The sequence below is a fragment of the Bufo bufo genome, chromosome 3, assembly GCF_905171765.1.
Source record: "Bufo bufo chromosome 3, aBufBuf1.1, whole genome shotgun sequence".
NCBI classification, from domain to species: Eukaryota; Metazoa; Chordata; class Amphibia; order Anura; family Bufonidae; genus Bufo; species Bufo bufo.
This window is the reverse complement of record NC_053391.1, coordinates 631,530,351-631,555,268: the sequence shown is the minus strand read 5'-3', so window position 1 is coordinate 631,555,268 and position 24,918 is coordinate 631,530,351. Positions and strand designations below refer to the sequence as shown.

General features: G+C 46.7%; 1 protein-coding gene across 1 annotated transcript in view; it reads left to right on the top strand.

Annotated features, from left to right (window-relative positions):
• LOC120996311 (WD repeat-containing protein 49-like) overlaps nucleotides 1-24,918 on the top strand; it is a 193,320-nt gene that overhangs the window by 12,562 nt on the left and 155,840 nt on the right. The window contains exons 2-5 of the mRNA XM_040426158.1: nucleotides 7,805-8,075; nucleotides 8,509-8,562; nucleotides 17,295-17,378; nucleotides 19,595-19,660. Of these exons, the coding sequence (XP_040282092.1) occupies nucleotides 7,805-8,075; nucleotides 8,509-8,562; nucleotides 17,295-17,378; nucleotides 19,595-19,660 (475 nt within the window). The remainder of the gene's footprint in view (nucleotides 1-7,804; nucleotides 8,076-8,508; nucleotides 8,563-17,294; nucleotides 17,379-19,594; nucleotides 19,661-24,918) is intronic.

Genomic DNA, 24,918 nt, shown 5'->3' with positions numbered 1-24,918 from the left:
CAGCCAAATTGTTTTCTCCTCCTGGAACTTTGGGGCCCAGTATGGTTATCAGAGTCTGGGCCCACCGGTACATCCTCCCAGTACTCTGGTGGTCCAGTCTGATCCTGTTTATGGTGGAGTGAGGAGGGGTAAGTATACAGCTAGCTCACATGTAGCTATAAAATTGTAGTAAAGTTGGCCATACAATTTTGGTGGGATCACCATGTATGTCCAATGTGTATGGGGGTCTCATGACTCCTCCTGGCCAGCAGATGTCAGGGTAAAGAAGGATTGGACATATTGGATTTCAAAATGCCCCATCATTTGTTCTGCTGCTCTTTCATTATTTATGAGACTGCTGGAGATAGTGGAGTACAGCACTTGGCTATCTCCAGTGCTCCCATAGAAAATGAATGGAGTGGCAGTGCTCATGCCTGACGTGCCACTCCATAAGAACGTGGTGTTTCTGTCCATGCCTCCGCAAAAAAATAGAACATGTTCTATTTTTTTTTTTTACGGTGCAGACGGACCACGGACCCATTCAAGTTGAATGGGTCTCGATCCGTCCTGGCCACCGCACGGATGTTGCGGTCCCCAATGCAAGGAACGGCCGTGTGCATGAGCCCTTAAGCAGAATTTAGTGCAGCATAAAGAAAGAAAGTGAAGTATTTAAGCAAACCTGTCAGTACATCAGAGAAAGAGAGCAAGCAGAGTTATTGAGTTTGCCTGCCAGTTTATGCTAAAGCCTGCTGGAACTAAGACAAAGCCTACCAATTGTTTGGATGAAAGTTTATTCAAGTAAAGCTGCCATTGACTTTCACCACAAGGTCTGGACTCAAGTTATTTTTCCTTCATCCCTCAGTTATTCCCCCTTTATTTTGCTTTGGAGAAAAGCCTGGGGTCCAGTAGTATCCAGGTAGGAGCACAGTGACACATAGAGACATTTAGGCCGCACTACACCACTCAGCATTTCCTACTACACCTGGGGCGCGATAAGGGCCCTGGGGGACGGCGCATTGCATATTCACCCTCAATGCAGGTATCGCCTTTCTCCAGGGCACTAGCAAGTTGTAAACTGAGAGCTTCCCTAAAAGTACAATGTATCTATAAAACGACAAACTGAGTGCCGTGGACTCTTCCTAGGCCATGTGATATACCGTTCATTGGTCACATTTTCAAGTGAATGGGCCTAAGATGCAATACCAAGCATAGTCACTATACAATGTACGGCGCTGTGCTTGGTAAGCTGTGAGGAGGCTGCAGCACCCACCTGAGCACCATAATCTCTTCAAACAGCTGATCGGTGGGAATCAGAATCCTACCAATCTGATATTGATGACCCATCTAGAGAAGAGGTCATCAATATTGTACTCCGTGCTGGAAAATCCCTTTAACCCGTAGGATAGCAGTGCTGTATATGTACAGTGCTGGGAAGTGTGCATAAAATCCCAGCGCTGTACAGCTACGGCGCGCTGATCGGGCGGGTGCAGGAGCTGCGCCCGCCCGATTAGCTGCAGGCATCCAGCAGACACTGATAGCCACCACATAAGACAATCACTCAAAAAATAGAAACCAATATGGCATCCGCAAACCGATCCATCAAAATCTGCTCTGCAAAAGCCATATGTCGCTCCTTCCGTTCTAAATCCTGCCATGTGCCCCTACAGCAGTTTACCACTACATATAGGTTGTTGCCCTATTCAGGAGAAAATGGCTAACAAATTATGGGGTGCTTTTTCTCCTTTTACCCCTTGTGAAAATGAAAAATTTGGGGCTAAAGCAACATTTTATTGGAAGAAATGAAACTTTTTATTTTCACAGGCAAGTGTTTCCAAATTCCGTAAAATGCTTAGGGGGTCAAAGTGCTCAGTACCCCACTTAATATATTCTTTAAGGGGTGTAGTTTTCAAAATGGGGTCACTTTTTGAGGGTTTCCACTGTAGGGGTACGTCAGGGTCTCTTCAAATACACAATGGTGCCCAAAAACAATTCTAGAAAAATCTGCCTCCAAAATCGATATGGCGCTCCTTTCTTTCTGACCACTGCCACGTGCCCATAGAGTAGTTTACCACCACTTATGGGGTATTTCTGTAAACTGCAGAATCTGAGTTATGTATATTGAGGTTTATTTTGCTGTTAAACCTTGCTGTGTTGCAAGAAAAAATTGATTAACAAAAAAAACCTACCAAAAAAGTGAAATTTAGAAATTTCACCTCAATTTTCATTTAATTCTTGTGGAACACCTCAAGGGTTAATAAAGTTTGTAACCTCAGTTTTAAATAATTTGAGGGGTATAGTTTCTAAAATGGGGCCATTTATGGATGGTTTCCATTACATAAGCCCCTCAAAATCACTTTATAACTGAATTGGTGCTTAAAAAAATGGCTTTAGAAATTTTGTTGAAAATTAGAAAAATTGTTTCTAAAAGTCGAAGCCTTCTAACGTCCTAAAAAAATAAAATGACATTTACAAAATTATGCCAACATAAAGCAGACATATGGGGAATGTTAAATGATCACTATTTTATGAGGTATTACCATCTGTCTTAAAAGTAGAGAAATTCAAATTTAGATTTTTTTATTTTTACCTGGGATTTAAGGTGAAAAGTGGCTTGGTACTGAAAGGGTTAAAGAAATAGGGATGTGCATACAGCTCCATAGCATAAAATGAATTCTATATTTTGTCCCTGGAGTATGTCCAAAATACAGAAGTATGAGGGAGGCTCAAAAGTTACATTCAGTGCACCCAGTATGCAGCCCCTGAATGCCAGTTTAACATACTGGATTAACCCTATCTGAGCCTCTACATAAAGTACACTTGTCACGACAGGTGAACTTAGCAATTAAAGGGTTACCATAGGAATATCAACATGATGGTAACTAAAGCTTTCACAATACCGTTGTTATCTCCAGCAGGCTGTTCCAGCAGAGAACAGCCTGCCGTAGCTCTCTGGATCCGGAATTGCTCTCCGGTCCAGCCCTGCCGGATGTTAACGCATTGCCCGCTGGTGACATTGACTAGAATATCCACCGCGCTTTTTGTCAGTCTGAATAATGGCATAATTTGCCAGGTATCGGGCGGCTCTCCTCCGGTCCCCATTATAGTCAATGGGCCCGGCGGGCATTGTATTAACATCTGGCAGGGCTGGACCGGAGAGCTCTTGCAGGCTCTTCTCTGTCGGGACTCATAACACTAATGTGAAACTAGCCTAAGGAGCTTATTCCTTCCATCTGCAGATTTCAGGCAAGTTACAGGCCTCATTCACATTTCTCTGTCCATTACACATCCGTGAAAAATCCATCCATGTTTCATCCGTGAAGATGTCCGTGTTTGGTCCATGTGTTTTTTGCCCTCCGTGTGTCATTCGTATTCCACGGACACTGCTCAGCTAAAAAATTATTTCCAGAACATCTCCTACCAATTGTCCATGATAACCACTGACAGAACACGGTTTCCATCCATGTTGTGTCAGTGGTTTTTTACTGACATAGACTTCAATGGGCATGTTTGATCACGGACCAAAGTGGTGCATTTTGATTTTACCACTGACCCACGGTCAGTGGAAAACCACTAATGTGTGAACAAACACATTAAAATCAGTATGTACGAACAGCACATGTCCATGAACAAGGCCTTATAGATTTGCTAACATTTATATTTCTACTTCTTAATGGACTAGAATCCCTGAAGGAAATGAATTGTTGACAATAAAGAAGCCTGAAATGTGAAGTGATCTCCTGACAGTTATTATTAGTTGTGAAAAGAAACCGAGATGTGCCCAGGGACAATCTGTTCTCCAGCTCTCCTTCCTATCTCATTTTCCTAATATACTGTAGAATACTAGATGTGATAGAAACCGATACTCTGAAAGTGCTCATGGCCGGGTTGCAGCCAGGCTTTCCTTCATCGGGGGCAAAGATTCTGTTCACCCCCACCTCTGTATCTGAATTTAGGGCCTGTGCCCAATTAGACGCCCACTACCTACACCCCTGACCCATTAGTCTTGGATGATCAACAATTATCAGTGCCAATTTCCCCATTAGCATGCACTCAGTTGATGTTATTTCAAAAGCTCAGGGGACGTGAGCTGAAACATTTCTCTGTCAGTGCTTTTACGCCTTATATAGGGTGCTGAATCTCCTTAAAGGGCATCTGTCAGCAGTTTTGTACCTATGACACTGGCTGACCTGTTCCATGTGCACTTGGCAGCTGAAGGCATCTATGTTGGTCCCATGTTCATATGTGCCCGCATTGCTGAGAATAATAATATTTTAATATATGCAAATGAGCCTCTAGGAGCAACAGGAGTGTTGCCATTACACCTAGAGGCTCTGCTCTCTCTGCAATTGCTGTGCCCTCTGCTCTTTGATTAACACGACTAGGTGTGATGATGTTTTCACTGCCTGGTCCTGTATGGAGTCTTACTGAAAGTGCTCCGTGGTATGGAGACATACAGTAGGTATCTCCCAAGGAAAGAGAACCATCTCGCTAGCGCCACCTTGTCAAAATGGCTCCCTATGAGTCAAAAACAAAGGGAAGATTGTCCTTTGTCATGACCCAAGGCTTGTTAAAAAGTCAGAGCTCTATAGCATGCTCTCATCTTGTGTAGGAAACAGAATCAAGGTGGAGCCATGGACTTTCCATGGAGTCTGTCTGGCCTCCTCTCCTGCAGCGAAGAGGTAAAAGCGTGGTATGCGAGCGATTTTCTCTCTTCTCGTTCTGCTGAGTGGAGGAGGTCTCAGTGCTCAGACACCAACCGATCAAAACTTTTGAAATGTCAAGTTTTACTGAATCATTTGCCATAAAACGATATATCAGCTCCTCCTGCTCTATAACATGCTGCCTGCAGATTGGACTACATTTTCAACTTGATGAGGTTGATAATATATTATTCCTGCCAGAAGTTTATAAATAAAGGTACGACTGGGTGTCACCAGTGTGTGTGGGGGAAGTCCCTGCACAGTCTGACATTGTTCAATCATTGCTGCCAGAGTTAGGCCACCTGCACACGGTTGCGGGTGAACGCGCATAAGATCTGCACGTGCGGATTTATGTGCGTTTCTGCAGCATATCCACACCAGAATCCGCATTTTCTAATAGTGCGGATCTGATGCAGTTTTGCCGTAGATCTTACCCTTCCATTGAAAAGGGTGAAATCCGCAGCTAAAACTGCAAAAATAATTGAGATGCTGCCGGTATTTTTTTCAATGTTATGTTATGCTGGTGATATAAGATCACCGCTCCGAGTGACGCTATCACTTGGATGCTTCTCTGTTATGCTGAAGTGACCAAATAAAGCACAGTTTGGACTTTGAAACTGCTGTCTATGTGAAAATATGTCATTGCCAGCCCTACTGCGAGTACAGATCCCTACATATCCGTAAATCTACCACTTTTGTCTAGAAAAGTAACTCCAGTTTTCCTACTCCACCTTCCTTCTGGAGCGAGATTGCAACTTTTCCCGCCGACTTTTTTAAAGAAAGTTCAGCACCAGGGAAAACACACTGAACACGTCAAATATCTGTGCATCACAAGGATCATTGCCGGTTGTTGTTGCAAATTTCTGTGTTGATAACTTGTGAACCACAAATCTGATTGCGGCAATCACTTTCTGAGAAAATTCTGGTCTTCTTTGGTATGCTACGTGACCCTCTTCCCATTAGAAAAATTTTCCCTCGATCCAATATGGCAGGTTTCAAGATGGCAGCCATGGTACCAGACATAGCCTAAAGGATAGTTACTTGCTGGGGTATTCAGAAAATTCATTTTCCCTTTCATTTCTGAAATAAAAGGTTGTTTTGAGACTTTTGACTTACCCTGTACTTCTACAATTCACCATGGCATGCTGGAGATCAGCTACTGGGCCAAATTCTGTCTGATGGTGACTAGTCTTGAGCGATTCGCGCTTCAGATCACTGATCCGAAGTCGATTCATTCAAGAACTTCAATTTTAAAGCTGTCTCCAATACAGCATTCAAATATATTGGCCCCGTGGAGACAAACTTCATTTTACCCAAAGTCACATGAGAGTTCGGTGAATTAATTCGGTATTCATTCATCTTTAAAAACATTTAAAATGTTTAATCCGAAGTCTGGGTTTTCCTGGACCCAAAATTTCAATGTTTTGTTCACTGATCCACTTAGTTATCATTTTTTCCTTGTGACATGATGCTCCATCTTGCTGGAAAAAAAACATTGTTCATGGCCAAATTGCTCTCAGATATTTGAAAAATCTGCCCTTGGAGGATGTTTTGATAACATTCTTTATTCATGGCAGTGTTCTTAGGCAAAATTGTGAAGCACAGCAAATTGACAGACTTTTGAGGGGCATTACATAGGACTGATGTTAGTACAGACGGTGAAGGTACTCGCTCGTGTATGGCAACAGACCGTATCACTTGTGGAGATGGTATATTGCACCCAGCATACTTCTATAATGGATTGGCCATCCCTTTGAGGATCTGCCCCCCTCATCCTGGGAACTGCAGTACATATCGTGATAGACATTTTGCTCCACTTTGGCCAATTTGGAAAGTTTTTTGGATCTAAGAGAGAGAGAGACTCATAGTCAGCCATCCTACAGCCTGCTAGCCCATATCCAGATCCAGAAAGATTACTACCAGTGACTTTTATGAGCTGCCAAAAGTATCTCCGTTAATTGCCTTGGATTAGGTACCCCCAAATATGGCCTGTTTATTATCTTGCAGTCATCCAACCCAGGCCTCCTGCTATGCACCTCATCACAACTCACATGTAAGGCTACTTTCACACTAGCGTTCGGGGCTCCGCTTGTGAGCTCCGTTTGAAGGCTCTCACAAGCGGCCCCGAACGGATCCGTCCAGTCCTAATGCATTCTGAGTGGACGCGGATCGGCTCAGAATGCATCAGTCTGGCAGCGTTTGTCCTCCGCTCCGCTCAGCAGGCGGACACCTGAACGCAGCTTGCAGCGTTCGGGTGTCCGCCTGGCCGTGCGGAGGCAAACGGATCCGTCCAGACTTACAATGTAAGTCAATGGGGACGGATCCGTTTGAAGTTGACACAGTATGGCTCAATTTTCAAACGTATCCGTCCCCCATTGACTTTCAATGTAAAGTCAAAACAGATCCATTTGCATTATCATGAACAAAAAAAAAAAAAAATTTTTTTTTTTTTTTGTTCATGGTATAGGCAAACGGATCCGTTCTGAACGGATCTAAGCGTTTGCATTATAGGAGCGGATCCGTCTGTGCAGATACCAGACGGACACACTCTGAACGCAAGTGTGAAAGTAGCCTCACATCAAGCTCACCACCCAGCCACCATACCAGACAGGAGCCCCAATATGAAGGTGTGCCCTAAGGGGAAGAAGGGTTGTGTTCCTCAATTCACTGCATTGCCCCCGGAAGCATTGGAGTGAGGACAGCCATCGTGAACCACCATCACTCCTATCAGTGTCTCAACTACAGCTCCCCTCTTCTTGGCTTTCCCCCTGTGGGCACGCTGCACATACACATTAGATAAAAGTCATCCAAAACCAACCATCTCAGGCCTACTTTCTTACATGTATTGGGGTCTCCTGACTCCCCCAATGACAGATGTTGGCGGAAAGAATAATCGGGCAAGTGCAATTTTCGGATCCTTTGTTCCCTTAGAAGATTGAGAGGAGTTGATGTCGGCTGAACAAGCATGCTTTAGTATACAGGTGAATACATGCAGATATTGCCATAGGTGTCATGACATGGTGGATATAAAAATATAAATGCAATTAAAATGTCCTTCATTTTAAGTAATTGTAATCACTGTTTTCCTGAATGACATAATAACAAAAACTGACCCAATTTTACAGTCTTTTCAGCGAGATAAGACAAGCTGTCTCCGTTCCAAACCCACCTGTTACACAGAGGGCGAAAACTGCTGTGGGGACCACCAAGGCTCAGACTTGGTCCCCATCTGACTACACTGGAGAAGACAGCGAGCAAATCCAAACGCCTCCAGAATGGCTGGAGAAGGAGATGATACGCAGGCAGCAGAGACGGTATTCCCTGGGACTTGTGGACAATGTAATGGAAAGTCTTCAGAATATCTCTGACCCAACTAGGAGCCTCAGGAAAGAGAAGGTACGTCATATACATGCATGTGTCCATATTTCCAGACCAGGATTGTTGATCCAGAACAAGGGAAAATAAAGCCCAAAATTAGGAAATTATCCAGTGCTCACTATACATTTATTTCAATGAATGAGCAAATGCATCAAAATTGCATGGAAAACTGCAGATCTGGATGTAAAAAAATAAAGGAAAATAAAAGATGCAGGTGATCAATACTACATTGTTGTGCACTTGGACTTATAGAAAAGTTATTGGGGGTCATTTACTAAACATCAATGTCTTAATAAATATCTGTCTGGCGGAAGATGCGTCCAATTTATTAACAGTCTCCGGTGCATGTGTGATGTCCATGCGTCAGAGTCTGAAATCGACACCAGCTTTGTGCCAAATTTTGCAATTTTCTATGCCAAAAACCTGTCATAAAGCCTTTTTGTTTCCACAGTTTGAGCAACAAGTGACCCTGGAGCAGCTGCATAGACTGAAGAAAGCTTTCGAGGTGTGTGTCTTCTGTGGTCATATGCTTGATAATAAAACGGGAATACGGACTTTAGAATCGGGGATTCCCTCTATGGTTCCTCCGCTGTTAGGGTCAGTTCACACCACTGCTATTGATTTACGGTTGTTCTGCTCTATGAGAGGTGCAAAACAATGAAAATAACAGGAGGGCAGATAACTGACGCCAACGGAGCCAAATAGATCCCGTTGACTATAATGGGGTTTGTCTGGTTTCTGTTTGGGAGTCTGCCTGGCTGGCACGCAGTCGTGTGCATGAGCCCTTATTGGCAGAGAAAAGAGGCCTTTCTCTGCATCATTTTGGACGGAATCTGCAATGAATGGAGACTCTGACATACATGACGGGGGTATTGGTTACACCCCGCTCGCTCCCTTTCCACCCTGCTACCATGCCAAGCCACTTCCCACCCCACCCCAGCCCAGCCCTTACCCCGGGCCCGGCCCACTCCCAAATAAAATACTGACACTTGGCTTGGATTAAATTGGCCACAGCAGCCATTTTATTACATACATACATATAATAAATAACCATTTAATTCCAACCTGTAAAATATTCCTGAATCCAAACGGGGGAGGTCCTGGAAGCCCCAAACAGCCGAAGCTTATTACCGGGTTGAGCCGCCTTGCCACCAGCCGTTAAAACGCCAGCTCGGAGGCACCCCTGACGGCCCAGCCCCCAAAATTATCCACAACCGACCACCAACTATGGAAGTCCAGCCCCAACCGTGGAGCCCTCCCATCCTCATCCTTTAGAATCTCACCAACTTCAAGGACCTCCCACCGCCACAGCCGCTGTGACAACTCGTACCCCCCCACCCCCGCCGTCCCTCACCGCTTCTTCCAACTCCATACCCGGCCTCGGATCCACTTAAAAGGAAAGAAAAGAAGGGCGGGCGGGCGGGAGTTCAATCTGTACCCCAAAATGGCCCCCGTTCTCCTCAAGCCCTGGCTACTTAACCCCTCCAGATCCGCCCCCCGGCTTAAACTGGCCAACCCTAATCCCCTAGGGGCTCGCTGAACCAAACCCCCGTCATGGTAGCCTCCCCCCAGGCTACGCCCCCAGTCTGGCTATTTCTTGACGGGGGTATTGGTTACACCCCGCTCGCTCCCTTTCCACCCTGCTACCATGCCAAGCCACTTCCCACCCCACCCCAGCCCAGCCCTTACCCCGGGCCCGGCCCACTCCCAAATAAAATACTGACACTTGGCTTGGATTAAATTGGCCACAGCAGCCATTTTATTACATACATACATATAATAAATAACCATTTAATTCCAACCTGTAAAATATTCCTGAATCCAAACGGGGGAGGTCCTGGAAGCCCCAAACAGCCGAAGCTTATTACCGGGTTGAGCCGCCTTGCCACCAGCCGTTAAAACGCCAGCTCGGAGGCACCCCTGACGGCCCAGCCCCCAAAATTATCCACAACCGACCACCAACTATGGAAGTCCAGCCCCAACCGTGGAGCCCTCCCATCCTCATCCTTTAGAATCTCACCAACTTCAAGGACCTCCCACCGCCACAAACGCCCGGGCTTGACTCCTTAAGCCCCGGGCGTCCCTCCACATACGCAGCGCCGTATCAATCCCCTCCTGCAAGGCCAAGCACCACATATCTAACCCTACAGCATTTAAATGTACCCCATCTGCTCGCCAAAACCCCCCAACACCCCCCTCCAAGTCCACATGCCTCACAGCCACTGCCCCATTCCTTGCCATGAACCGGCCTATGGCCCGGTTAACCTTCACTCTCGCCTTGCTTACTCCCTCTACCGAACACGCCCCCCTCCACACCTTCCGGGGAACTATGTCCGACCACACCGTCACAAGGCTCGGAAACAGCGACCACAACCTAAGGAGATCGAACTTAATGTCCTTTACCAACTCTCTCAGCGGCCTCACCCCCAAATCGTTGCCCCCCACGTGCAGGACCAATACATCCGGGGCCCTATCCAATCTCACAAACCTGTGCACCTCAGCCATTACGCCTCCCCACATCATCCCCCGCCGACCTAGCCATCTTACCACAGCTGTGGACCGATCAAAACCTAACTGTTGACCATCCGGCCGAACCGCTGCCCGGATGGCTCCCCAAAAAACGTACGAATGGCCTAAGATCCACACTAAAGCCGGCTCAGAACCTGTAACGACAGAAACGAAAACAATAGCAACAACACATTCCACCTGCAAAGTTAACCCCCTCCATGCTACAATCTTTCTGGACGGATATATGAACGAAACCGGACCGATTCCCACCTCCCTATACGCTTAATCACCTCCTGCTCCAAACCCCACCAAGCTGCCTCCGTCGCTGCCCCAATTCTGAACGAATGACTCGAGTACCCCTCCACCTCTCTGCCCAACTGACCCAGGCACCTCCTAAAAACTGCTGAAAACTGAAAGCGCGAAAGGAAAGACCCATCCGCGTGCACCAGAAGAGGGGACACTGATCCTCGCCCTACCGCCCCATACTCCCGCATACACTGAACCGGACACATCAAACAACCCGAGACCTCGAAAAGAACAACCCTGTGACCCCTGCCTTCCACATCCGTTTTTGATCTCCTAATGACGAACTCCACCCTATCCTCATAAAGGTCTACGTCCTCCCCCAGCAACCCCCCTCCCTTACTAACCGACGGACTCACCAGCTCCCCCAACCTCAAAGCCCCAAAGAACGCCAGCGCAAAAGCCAGCTTGAACAACCGCAACTCCCATAATGAAACGCAAACCTTTTCCAGTTGCTCCCCCAACTGCAGGAGCAAGGAAAACGACACTGGCCTACGACTGTCCTCAACCGACCTCAAACGCCGCCAACCCTTAAGTGCCCTCACCACCAGGAAGGACTTAGTGACGTCTGGCAACTTCCGAAGCTTGAAACCAAAAGCTAGCCCGGCCATACAACCATTCAGCTTTGAAACCGACCACCCGTCCTCCCTACACTGCCCTATAAATAACAGCAACGATATCTCCGCTTCCTCATCTCCCATCCCCAATCTAGCCTTCCAATCCTCCCAACACTGCCATGCCCTGTGATATGTCACCCACGTACCGGGAGCTAATGAAGACTGGATAAGCCCTATCACGTTGTCTCCAGGAGTTCCCAAAGGCAGCTCGGGCAAACCAGCCCGTCCTCCTCTGCTTCCGGAGCCAGCTGACGAAAACGTTCCCACTGAAAACGAGAAAGAGCATCAGCAATACAGTTGTCAACCCCCGGGACATGCACAGCCACCACCCACGCATTGATGGTCAAACACTCCAAAACCAATCTCTGCAACAACCGCACCACCCGAGGTGACGAGGCTGACAACCCGTTAATTGCCTGCACCACTCCCAAGTTATCACAGTGGAAACGGACCTTCTTGTTCCTAAATTTTTCCTTCCACAGTAGGACCGCTGCCACTATGGGGAAAAGTTCTAGCAGCGCCAAATCCCTTACCCAGCCTCTACTCACCCACGCGTCAGGCCACGCCCCCGCACACCACTGCCCCGAACAATACGCCCCATAGCCACACCCCCCGGCCGCGTCGAAAAAAAAGGTCAAAGTCCAATGCCTCCACTACATCACCCATAAACATATCCCGGCCATTATACTGACTCAGAAAAGACGCCCAAACCCCCAAATCCTCCCTCAACTCCCTCCCCAACCTTATGTAATGATGAGGTGCCGTTACCCCCGCTGTCGCAGCCGCCAAACGCCTGCTAAATATCCTCCCCATTGGCATTATCCGGCAAGCAAAGTTGAGCTTACCCAGAAGCGACTGCAGCTCCCTTAGCTGAAGCTTTGCCCGCCGCTGCGCTCTCCATACCTCCCTTTCCAAATCCTCCAGCTTATCCCGGGGCAGTCTACACTCCATGCGCTCCGATTCGATCACTATCCCCAAGAAGCTCAACTCCGTCGCGGGACCCACCGTTTTTTCCGCCGCCAGGGGAACACCAAACGCCGCGAACATCACCTCCAGCGAATGCAGCAATAATGAACACACCCTTGAGCCCGCGGGGCCAATACACAGAAAGTCGTCTAGATAGTGAATGATGGATTCACATCCAGCCGAGTCCTTAACCGCCCACTCTAGAAACGAGCTAAACTGTTCAAAGTAGGCACACGATAACGAACAACCCATCGGTAAACAACGATCAACAAAGAACCCCCCATCCCAAAAACACCCCAACAAATGTAGGCTATCCTGATGAACCGGCAATAACCTGAACGCGGCCTCGATGTCCGCCTTCGCCATCAACGCCCCCCTCCCAAACCGTTTTACCCACTGCACTACCGCGTCAAACGAGGTAGATACCACCGAACATAACGCTGGATCGATACCATCGTTGACCGACGATCCCTTTGGGAAGGATAAATGATGAATGAGGCGAAATTTATTCGCCTCCTTCTTCGGAACCACCCCCAGAGGCGACAGGCGCAAATTCTCCAACGGAGGCTCCGAAAAAGGCCCATCCATCCTACCCAATCTCACCTCCTTCTCCAGCTTCTCAGACACTACTCCCGGGTGCTCCCTAGCCGACCGCAAATTTTTCTTAAACCACACCGGACCCGCCGGAACAAAAGGGATACGAAACCCCCAAAGGAAACCCTCCCGCAACAGTTCCGCGGCCTTTTCGTCCGGGTACCTAGCGAGGAACGGCTCCATCCTTTCCAGACGAACCGGCGTCACCCCTTTGCTAGTACCCTCGCCTCCCCTCTGCCTAACCCCCCTGAAGCACCGCGTGGCTCCATGGGACCCTCCACAGCTGGAGCACTCGTGCTTGAACTTGCACTTAGCCCCGAACTTGCACCCCCCTTCATTAAATAGGAAACACAGTCCCTTAGCTGACGCCGCTGCAAAGGCCGACTGCCCTCCTGCTCCCGACTCCCCCCGAAACGACTGAGCTCCCGACTCCCCCCGAAAGGACTGGGTCGACCGAACCGGCGCTGTCACCTTCAACCACAAAGCTATATCTTTGTGGTCCCATCTAATACTCGGGCGCACCGCCTTACGCTGCCTAAATTGTTCATCATAGCGCAGCCACGTCTGCCCCCCATAAACCCTATACGCTTCCCCAATGGAGTCCAGATAGCAAAAAAGCGCAGAGCAGCACTCTGGCGCCTTTTCCCCCACCACGCTGGCGAATATCGCAAACGCCTGCAACCAATTAGGGAACGTGCGCGGTATTAACCGGTACCGCCGCTTCTCCTCCTCCTCCTTTTTACCCTCATCCTTCCTAGCCCTATCCAGGTTAAATTTTTCCAAGGGGAGCAAGGAAAAAATCTCCACGTACTCCCCTCGCCAAATTTTTTCCCTAACTTCCTGCTTCAAATGGGCCCCCAACGGCCCCTCAAAGCAGACGTATACCTATCCCCTCGCCTTATCATCCAGCCGCACCCTATCCTCCTGCTCTGAACCACCCGCCTGCGTCTGCACTGACGCCGTGGCACTTTGCGGACTGAACACGGGCTGACCTATCCCCCCCAACCCCCCAAAACTGCCCCCCACACCCCAGGCCGGTAACGGGGACGAACCTCCCGCCCCCCACCCAGCCATAAACCCCGCCAAACCCCCCAGCAACTGCCCTAACCCCCTACCCAACTCCCCTTGGGGCCCCCCTGCCGCCCCACCAGAAGAACTAGCAATAAACTGCACTAAAGGTCCCCAGAGCGCCTCACCTGGCTGCCTGGGAGCTGTGATCCCATCAGCCGAAGATCCTGGCTCCAGACGCTCCTCCCTCAGCGATGAGACAGATGACAGTCGATCCCCAGACGGTCCCCTGGCCCAGCCGGGACCAGAGACGTGACATCCGCGGTCTTCACTCGACGCCCCAGATATGGCGGAGCCTGGAGGATCCCGCTGCACCCTCGCCGAGGGCCGGCTGCTCTGGTCCGCAGCCGCCCCGTGGTCCACAGACACTTGCTCCAGCCGAGGGGCCTCATCCACAATCGCCTCCTGGACAAGGCCCGCCGTACCCGGTCCTGAACACTGGAGGGCGCTGGTACACTGCAGGACAGACCTTCCCAGGCCTGCTGGCCGGATTCCTCCCACGCCGCGGCCCACAAGCAGAAGCTTTACCTGCGGCCTGCCGGCGTGAAGGGTCCTTTTCAGGGCTCCGTTTGCGGCGCTGAGCCCGAGGGGAGGACAACTCCGGACTGAGGCGCTCCGGCGGCCGGACCCGCCGAGGCCGTGACACTGCAGGCTGAGGCGAGACAGGTTCCTCAGCCACCCCTCTCAGCAGCTGCTGGACCTGCTCCTGAAGCCAGCCCGGTCCTCTACTTGCCGCCGCCGTCCTAAGCTCCGCGATCATAGCGTCCACCTCCATCTCGGTGCACGCGTCAGGTAAGTTCAGTTCAATCTGTACCCCAAAATGGCCCCCGTTCTCCTCAAGCCCTGGCTACTTAACCCCTCCAGATCCGCCCCCCGGCTTAAACTGGCCAACCCTAATCCCCCAGGGGCTCGCTGAACCAAACCCCCGTCATGGTAGCCTCCCCCCAGGCTACGCCCCCAGTCCGGCTATTTCTGTAAATGTGAACAAGTCCTTAGGCCTCATGCACACGACCGCACCATGTTTTGCGGTCTGCAAATCGCGGATCCGCAAAACATGGATGCCGCCCGTGTGGGTTCCGCAATCTGCGGAACGGAAAGGGCTGCCCATAATAGAAATGCCTATTCTTTTCCTGCAAAACAGACAAGAAAAGAACATGTTCTATTTTTTTTTTTTGTGGGGCTACGGAACGGAGCAACGGATGCGGACCACAGACGGAGTGCTATCCGCATCTTTTGCGGCCCCGTTGAAGTGAATGGGTCCGTATCCAAGCCTCAAAAAACGCGGCTTGGATACGGATCCAAACAACGTTCATGTGCATGAGGCCTTTGTCACAGCGTGACTTCCACTTTGGGACCGGCTTCAGCAGATCGCTCAGCCCTAAGGTCAGACCCATGTGTATACACAGCATATAAAGCAGGTAGAATATGTGAATCCACTATACAGAATTCAAATAAAAGCCACCACTTGTGGCCCTGTATTCATGTAACAACCCCTCTATAGCGATGTAATAATGTAATAGATGAGTCTCATCTATATCTGGGTAATTACAGCCACAGTGTGTGGAATCAGATTGAACCTGTCAGTGTAGATGTCACTCTAGTGCAGTGGTGGAGAACCTATGGCACGGGTGCCAGAGGCGGCACTCAGAGCCCTCTCTGTGGGCACCCACACCCTGAAATCTTACACCAGGGCCCATGAGCCTTTAGCTACCCCCCTGACGGTATCGTATATCATTATACTGCTGTGATTTTGTGTCACAGGAGCAGCATTAAGTCCGGAAAATACCTCTGTCATTTTACGGACTTAAGGTGCATTCACGTGACGTAAGTATTTTGCGTTCCACAAATTGCAGATACCAGCCGTGTACATCCCGCATTTTGCAGACCGCACATGGCCGGCACTATATTGAAAATACCTATTCTTGTCTGCAATTGCGGAAAAGAATAGGACATGCTCTATATTTTTTGCGGGGCCGCGGAACGGAAAAACGGATGCAGGCAGCACACGGTGTGCTGTCCGCATCTTTTGCGGCCCCATTGAAATGAATGGGTCCGCACGCTTTACGCAAAATTGCTAAACGGATGCGGCCCCAGAATTACGATCGTGTGAATGAGCCACAGGGCCCCCATTCTCACGATCAGTAGGGGCCCCTTGATGGACAGAAACTTTTCAGGCTAGGAGTCTTTAAAGGATATATTCTTTATAATGTGATCATCCCTTTAAAATGAGGTCTGTTGGGAATAGTGCTGCAGTTTGAACTATTTTTGCTGTATTTTTGGCATTGCAAATGGCCAATTTTTACGTGAGCATATTACAGTAACCTGTGCCACCCCATCAAATCCTATGGGACTTCCAGAGATAGCTGACGACAAGTCTCTCAGCCAATGGTTTCCATTATAAAGCTGTAGTACAGGTGTGAACAGCGCCTTATTTATTGATACCAAATAGTAGCACCCATGAAAAAGTTTTAGCTACAGCTTGTGCACGGTTCATGGATGTAGCTGGGGGGTGGCAGGCAGAGCATGTGCCCTGGTTGACATGGGGAAGGGCACCAAGTCATTTTGCCTGGATACTGAATCTTTGCTCCAGATGAAGAAAAGCCTAGCTATAACTCTGGCATGAGATGTATATTTACTGCCAAGAACGAGATACTGTCCTGGTTGATCAGAGAAGCCTTTGAAAAAGAGAACAAAAGAGGAGAAGTCATCTATGTAACTGACTTTCTTTTTTTATTTGAGTAATGTATAGGGGCAGTGATACTTATCAGTTTTGAAATATACTTTAATTACTGAAATCGAACATTTCTATTAGAGAAATAGCTCTATAGTGGCCCATTTTGAGCCTTAGCGACTCTCCTCTGTCTTCTGTTTACATAACAGTCAGTGTTGGCAAGTCTCCACAGTTCTGTAAACAGAAGACAGAGGAGCGTTGCTAAGGCTCAAAATGGACCACTTTACAGCTATTCCTCTAATAGAAATGTTCGATTTCAGTAATTAAAGTATATTACAAAAATTATAAGAATCACTGCCCCTACACATTACAAAAATTTAAAAAAATGACAAGTTACACTTTAATGGGGAATACTCCTTTAATAAGAAATGAATGAGCTTTTATGCAGCAAAGATTCTCCGGTTATGAAGGGCTTTGCTTATGGTAATCACTGGAATTGGTTTGTTCTAGGAGCTCGAAAACAATGGGAAAAACTCTGTGGACCTGGATGCATTTAAATGGGCAGTAAAGAAAAGCACAGGATTACGAGCAACTGTAAGTAAGGATTTAGTATGTTTTCTTTAATAGACTATAGGACCATTCTTGTAGACATTTTATTTGTCTGATAGATGAGATGCATAAGGGTGGTGGTCATAACAGGGACAACCCCAGTACTGTATGGGATTTTGTGTTACTATCTATATATTTTTTAAATATCCATAGTATTCATATGTATAGGCTATCCATAGTATTCAGTATATTGGGCAGACTAGATGGGCCAAATGGTTCTTATCTGCCGACACATTCTATGTTTCTAAATCTTAAAATCATGCAGTTTTCGCTAAAATATGTCAAGACTTCATGTTCCTTGAGAACAGCCCACATGGGCCATAGACAAAGCAAACCGTAGGGGACCTCATTGGCTTTCTAGGCATACCCTATGACCTGTGCAGGGGTCAGGAGGGAATAGATGAGCTGTGATATCACCTATTGTGAATGGTGCATCTTGTGTTATCTATACAGAGGTGATATCTTTTATTCTAATCCTGCCTGTGATGATAATACAATGGTTACTGGAAAGTTACTTGTACAGAACGGGAAAGATTGACAGTTTAGATCTAGTGTCCAGTATAAAAGCTGTAAGTTTTTGTCAAATGTTTTAAAAAAATGTTTAAAGAGCATCTGTCTATTACACCATGAGCCTGGTAGGGTTGTCATACTGACAAAAACGATAACCTGATTGTGTTTCTTGAGAAAAGCACATTTTTATTCATATATAGATGAGCCTACTAGAGCACCAGTTAGTAACACTCCTACAGTTCTAGTCCCTCCCCTTTCCCCTGGGTCTACTGGTCTCCAAGCAGCCGAGACTGGGAGTCACGGCACTTGTGTGAGGACCTTGCTCAGTTGGAATCTGCACTGATTGGAAAGCATGCCCCGAGACTTGGAAGCACAGTGCAGGTGCAAAAAGACAGGGCTAGATGAAATGTCTAGCCCTATCAATCTAGGGGAAGGGGAATAAATGTGTAGGGGTATTACTAACTGGTGCCTCGAGGGCTGTGGCTGGCCCCTAGGTGCTCCAGTAAGCTCATTTACATATAAATAAAAACTGTCTTTTCTCAGGAATGGGACACCAGACATACGTAATCAGGACATCGTTTTTGGCAGCATGGTCAACCCTAAAAGGCTATATGCTTGGTTTAATAGGGTTGATCATGCTGACAGATGCTCTTTAACATCTGAGGAGGTGGCGATGGTGAGTTCACTAAAAGAGTTCAAGAGGGGCCTGGATGTATTTCTGGAGTGTAATAATATTACAGGCTATAGTTACTAGAGAGGGGTCGTTGATCCAGGGAGTTATTCTGATTGGAGTCGGGAAGGAATTCACTTTCCCTAAAGTGGGGAAAATTGGCTTCTACCTCACAGTTTTTTGTTTTTTTTTGCCTTCCTCTGGATCAACTTGCAGGATAACAGGCAGAACTGGATGGACAAATGTCTTTTTTCAGCCTTATGTACTATGTTACTATGTAATTAAACAACAGTCACTTATGACATGTTCTCTGTAATTGCTTTTTTTCCCCTGTATCTGGTCTCTGAAGGGTCAACCACCATTCAGAAAATGTAGGCACCAAAGAGTCAAATGGGCAGGACACCCTGAACTCTGTATTAAATCCTTTGTATTAAACCTTTAAAGGGGTTGATGTAAAAAAAAAAATGAAAATCAGGGGTCATATAGTATGTGACAATCTCATTCTAACAAAGCTAGAACCAGCCCTGCACCTCACATGGGTCCAAGGATCTCCGCTCTGCTAGATTATCTTCAGCCTGGCAGCTCATGGGGGGGTGGCCTTTCTGCTGCAGCTCAGGGGGGGGGGTGCCCTTTCTGCTGCAGGTCAGGAGGGTGTCCTTTCTGCTGCAGCTCTCTCTCTGTAACTGCCACAGCTTCTAACAGAACATATAGTTGGTGGCAGTTAAAGATTTAATCTGAGCAGGTTCGACCAGCTCAGTGAGATGGACAGAAAATAAGGTAAAGAACAAACAGCAGGTGGCGCTATACAGATACATTTTATTAAATAGCTCACTGGCTATACTCATTTTTTTATTACAAAAGTATTTAGATCCAGGGGCTGGTTGGAAAAATGTAGAATATGCTTCACGACACAACCCCTTTAAATACCCACAATATGACTACTCCATATGTTTGTGAGTAATAAGAAATAAAGCTTCATTTACTCTACAGTTATCATTTCTCAGTTTCTCTCTTTTTTCAGAGTGATGAACAGATAGAAAAGCTTTTTATGAAAATAGACTTCACAGCAACTGGGAAAATTCTGTGGGTTAGTATATATTTCACTTAAAGCTGAGCCACCAATAATCCATGCTGGTGTAAGATGGTGGATTTCGTATCTCCCTGCTGTTGTGCTGTTATGTTATCATAGTCTGCCCTTAACCCTTTCTTTTCAGCTTGGGCTATATTGCATTATATTTGTATATATATTTTACTGTTATTGTGTTTGCGGTATGTCAGGTTGGCAGGCACATGGTGGTTTCCTCCAGTGAAGCAGATCAATTTAGTTCAGGGCCTTGTCCATAACCGAAACCTTTGGACTTTTTCGTAGCACTAAGATACTTAGCCATTCTAGGAGTCCTGAACAAGGGATATATAGTAGTGTAACTGGTCCTTAAAGTGGTTGGGTTGTAGCGCATGTTGTAGAGAGGGTCCAGAGTGTGACCAGAGTGACACTGGAAACAGCCAGAGAAGAAGGCCCGTAATATGGCAGCCAAGAGTGGGTGGAAACAGAGATTGCCCATCTGCTCCTGTGCTCAAGCATGTCACCTGAGATAGAAGAGGCTGTGCTGGGTCAGTGCCTACTGGATTAGGAGAGGACCTAACAGTGATAGTCAGCCTTGTGCAAGAGAAGTTCAGCTGAGAGACAGAGACCTGCAGCGGGTGGATCCGCAGTCACCATGCTAGAGATCGAGGGTCCCTGAAAATACTGAAGTAGTGCAGGTTCATGCGAATCACGCTGAGCCTGTAAATTCAGCCAGGGCAGTGAATGCTGTGGCACTGTAGAAAGGAAGAGAGCCATGTTGAGGACAAGGCATCTCAGCCGACCAGTTGCAAATAAATTGCAGACTTAGAGACTATTGCTATTACTTTGCATTCCATTGGAAAGATATTAAAGCCGCTAGTAAGGTTGATCTGTTCCACATCTTTGATATTTATTACCGTGGCCTAATCCCTCGGTTATGTCTTTGAATGTCAAAGCTCCAATTTAGGACTACCATGGAGGAAAGCCCATTACCTTCAATGCACTAAGCAAAACAGTGAGGAATTACTTTAGTTAATTTTAATAGATGTTTGGGATTACACTGATCATGCCCGCTGGGTCTGGGGTTAGCTGACAACCTAGTGCTTGTGTAGGCTGCCTGAGTGTCAGGGGGAGGAATCAGAGTTGTTGGATATCAGTATGCCAATCCTTTGTTCCCCAGGAACATAAGTGGAGACATAGAGGTCTAGCTGTGTAAGCCGTGTACCGGGGTGGGCTCCCCAGGATACAGTGAAGTCACAAACAGGGAAAGCAACCCCAACACCAGCTTTTGCCAAAACTGAATTTTACTTATTTGTAGCAATAAACACAACCACAAATGCTGAGAACATACAATAAATGTACATACAACCAGCCTGAAGGCTGAGACCCTTGTGCTGCACAGCACGGCGCCCTCCGATGGATGAAGGAGGAAAGTGCAGTAATTTACCTACTTGCGGGCACAACTAAACTGCCACACCGTACCTGTTATTACCCTAAAAACAAGAATCACTGTATAGGTGTGTGTTACGGGCTAGCCTGCGGTGCAGCACAACAGCTTACAATCTTACCAAGTTCTACAGTGTTCCCCCTTCCATAACTGGTCCTGTAGCACGTGCCTGAGTATTCCTTATGAGCAAATAAAAACGCCAGCCTGGCTTGAGTTTGTGAGAATTTTATCAGCTCTTCAATGTGAAATGTCACTTTAAAGGGGTTATCCCATCATAATGATCACTGTTAAATCTGTTAATGATTTGACAGTGATCATTTTTGTAAATATACTTTATTAACAAATTCCCACCGATCAGGAGAAAATTCATCCCCACTTACCTTATTGTTGTGACTCGGTCTCCCCTGGTTACGACCACCGCTCTTCCGCAAGATCCCGATGGTCGCGCTTGCCCAAAAGACTTCTTCTTTTCTCCCGGCCGGGCCACTCGCTGTCCTGAACGCGCACGCTGCCGCGCATGCGCGACGGTGACTTCTTCCCGGCCAGAATAGTACAGAGCTGCGAACGCGCACGCCGGCTCTGTACTATACTGGCCAGAAATAAGTCACATTGCGCATGCGCGGCAGCGAGCGCGTTCAGTCCAGCGCGCGGCCCGGCCGGGAGAAGACTTCAATCAAGATGAAGCCCGCCCCCAGCCAGAATCCAGGAAGTGAACGCGCGGTGGCAGCAGGTAAGTATGAAACTGCTAAGTGGGATAACCCCTTTAAGTTATGGAGTCCTTGAAATGAACAGTAATAACACTTGTGGCCTGACACAAACAGAAACCCTAACTAGCTAACTACATGCCTGGTCTCAGTTCGTAGGCTCCAACACTGTGATGAGGTGCGTGCACGATCTTACAGACCCGGGTCTGCTTTGCATCTGCTGGTGACTCTGAACAGAACAAATGTCTCTCCAACAAGCATGCGGTATCTCCTTCCTCTGGACAGGTGGAGACTCCTGTTCATCCGTGTCTGGGATGAACAGGCCGTCTCTTGCTCCTAACCTTTATTCAGGGATCATCAGGGTGACTCAGGGTCTGAGGTTACTGTGTATGAGACCACCTACCATCTGGGTCTGCTCATACGGTTAGGATAAATAACATATATAAAATGAGAACATGATACATCAGATAAAAAATGACTACACCTGAGGAGATATATCAGCACATGTATATCGAGAAAAAAGGACGGAGGGATGGAAAAAAAAGGTGAATCATCTAGCTTAGTGCTGCACATAAATACATAACCACAGTTGATATCTATATAAATAAACATATAGTATAAAGTGCCAATGCATGAATCTTCACATCAACAAACTGTCCCAGACAGCGTGGCAAAATGCAAGTGCATAGCAGCAACTAAATCTCCATATCTGTAAATATATGGCTGTGGCACAGTAACAAAGTTGGTCAAAGTAACCTAAATGAATGTAAACAAAGGCCAGGGCCTCAAAAAATATATAACAGATCTAAGAACAGCCACATCCCTTAAACTCATAGTAGACATAGTATAATTGCATACAAATTGTATTGGGGATATCCACCTCAGGAGAGCCACGTACCCCGACGCGCGTTTCGGCGATGCCTGGGGGTTTACTTTTTTGAATTTTTTTTTTTGATAATATACCCATTGAATCTCAGTTCATTTACGGTATAAAGTCATACGGTTAGGAGTCAGGGCCTAGGAGGTGACCTGCTCCTTTTTCCTCGTGTCCAGGCCTAGCTGCTTCCCCATGTACCCACGCTATATGGTGGGGAGTTTTCCCCCCACTCCCCATCGTGACACATTAATGCCTGGTCCTGTCAATCAAAGTGGAAAGGGCATGGCAGTTGCAGAGAGAGCAGAGCCTCTACCAGCAACTGCAATGCCCCCATTGCTTGTTAGGGCCTAATTAGCATATATTAAAACATAATTTTGAATTAAGAAAATGAAAATACTTAAATATTACTTTATTATAAATATATTCCCAAATACGTTTAATTAGTTATAATGGCTCATTTCATCTAGGGAGCAATAATTAGGAAAAATAAAATGGCCGCCGTGTATTAGTACACAGTAAACCGGTCCTAATCACACAGGAGGACAAGTTACTCTCAGAAGAGTTGCCTCATCCTCTTCTCTGCTCTGCTTCTCAGGGGCTATGATCATGAATACAGATTATCTTTAGCTGAAGAGCTACTTTACACCAGTTTAATAAATCTCCCCCTATGTGCTAATTGCATTGTATGGCACATTTCTATTTCTAGCCTCACATTGCTTTCCTGATGGACTTCTTTAGTGCCCTAGAAATCACTTTTCAGATTTCCCTTCTCCACTGTGAAAATTATTAACCACTTAGTGACCAGCCTGTTTTGGGCCTTAGCGACCAAGCAATTATTATATATTTTTTTTCATTATCGCCTTCCAAGAGCCATAACGTTTATTTATATTTTTTTCCATCGATGTTGCCCTATGAGGGCTTGTTTTTTGTGGGGCAAGTTGTAGTTTTTAATGGTCTGATTTTGCAGTACACATAACTTACTGATTAACTTTATTTAACTCTTTCTGGGAGGATGATGGGAAAAACAACAATACTGGCACTGAGTTTTTACATTTTTGGTGTACATCATATGATAACATTATTCTCTGGGCCAGTAAGATTACAGTGATACCAAACACATATAGTTCTTTATACGTTTTCCTACTTTGTCACTATAAAACCCCCTTTTTTTTAAAAAAAAGACAAAAATGTTTTTGCATCGCCGAATCCCAAGACATAACTTTTTCATTTTTCTGTCTACAGAGCTGTCAGGGCTTGATTTTTGTGGGATGACTTGTAGTTTTCATTGGTATCATTTTGGGGTATATAACACTTTTTGATCTCTTTTTATTCCATTTTTTTGTGGCAAATAAGCAAAAAGCAGCTATTCTGGCATTTTTGGGGGTTTTGTTTTTACAGAGTTCAACGTATGGCATAAATTACATGATAATTGTGTAGTGCTGGTTGTTATAGATGCGGCGATACCAAATATGTGGTGGAGATTTTATTTTTACAATTTTTTCCATTGAAAAGTGTGGGTTTTTATTAATGGAAAAAAGGTGTATTTTTTTAACTCGGAAATATTTTAAACTTTTAAAACTATTTAATAGTCCCACTCTGGGACTATAATAGGCAATCTTTTGATCGCTTCTAAAATACATTGTACTGTTCATGCAGTGCAATGTATTTTACTGTCAGTGCTATACTGACATCCACCAGCAGGCTCCGCCAGAGATGCATGGCCTTCACTAGGCCCTGGCCTGTGTGCACAGTCATCGTCACCCTGGGATCTCATTCGTGGGTGCCAATGGGAGACAGAAGGAGCCCACTCCCTCTGTAACTGCTTATATGCTTCAGGCGCTATTGCCTGAGGCATCTAAGGCACTATTGCCCAGGTCGGCACTAAACTGGGCCCCCATAAAAAGGCAGCTGCACAGCCTAAAGCCTTTTAGTGACCGCCGTAAAAAAGCATATACCGTAGGTGGTTACTAAGTGGTTAAGAGGGTTGTCTAACAACAATCCCCTTTCAATACACTCTGCTAGGACATAGAGGTATCATAGATGGGGTATCCCTCTGGGCTACCCATTTTATGACCAGAACAGAAAGCTACTATGTAAGAATGGTGTACCTACCATAGAGGCAGACCACATGACTGCTATGGGACCCTGGGAGAGGGGGCCCGGCACTGAACTCATTTATCTGCTCCCTACCAAGATTTACTGCATTTTCTGGCAGCCCCCACTAGAGGGAGCTTAGTGCAAAGAGATTTTTACA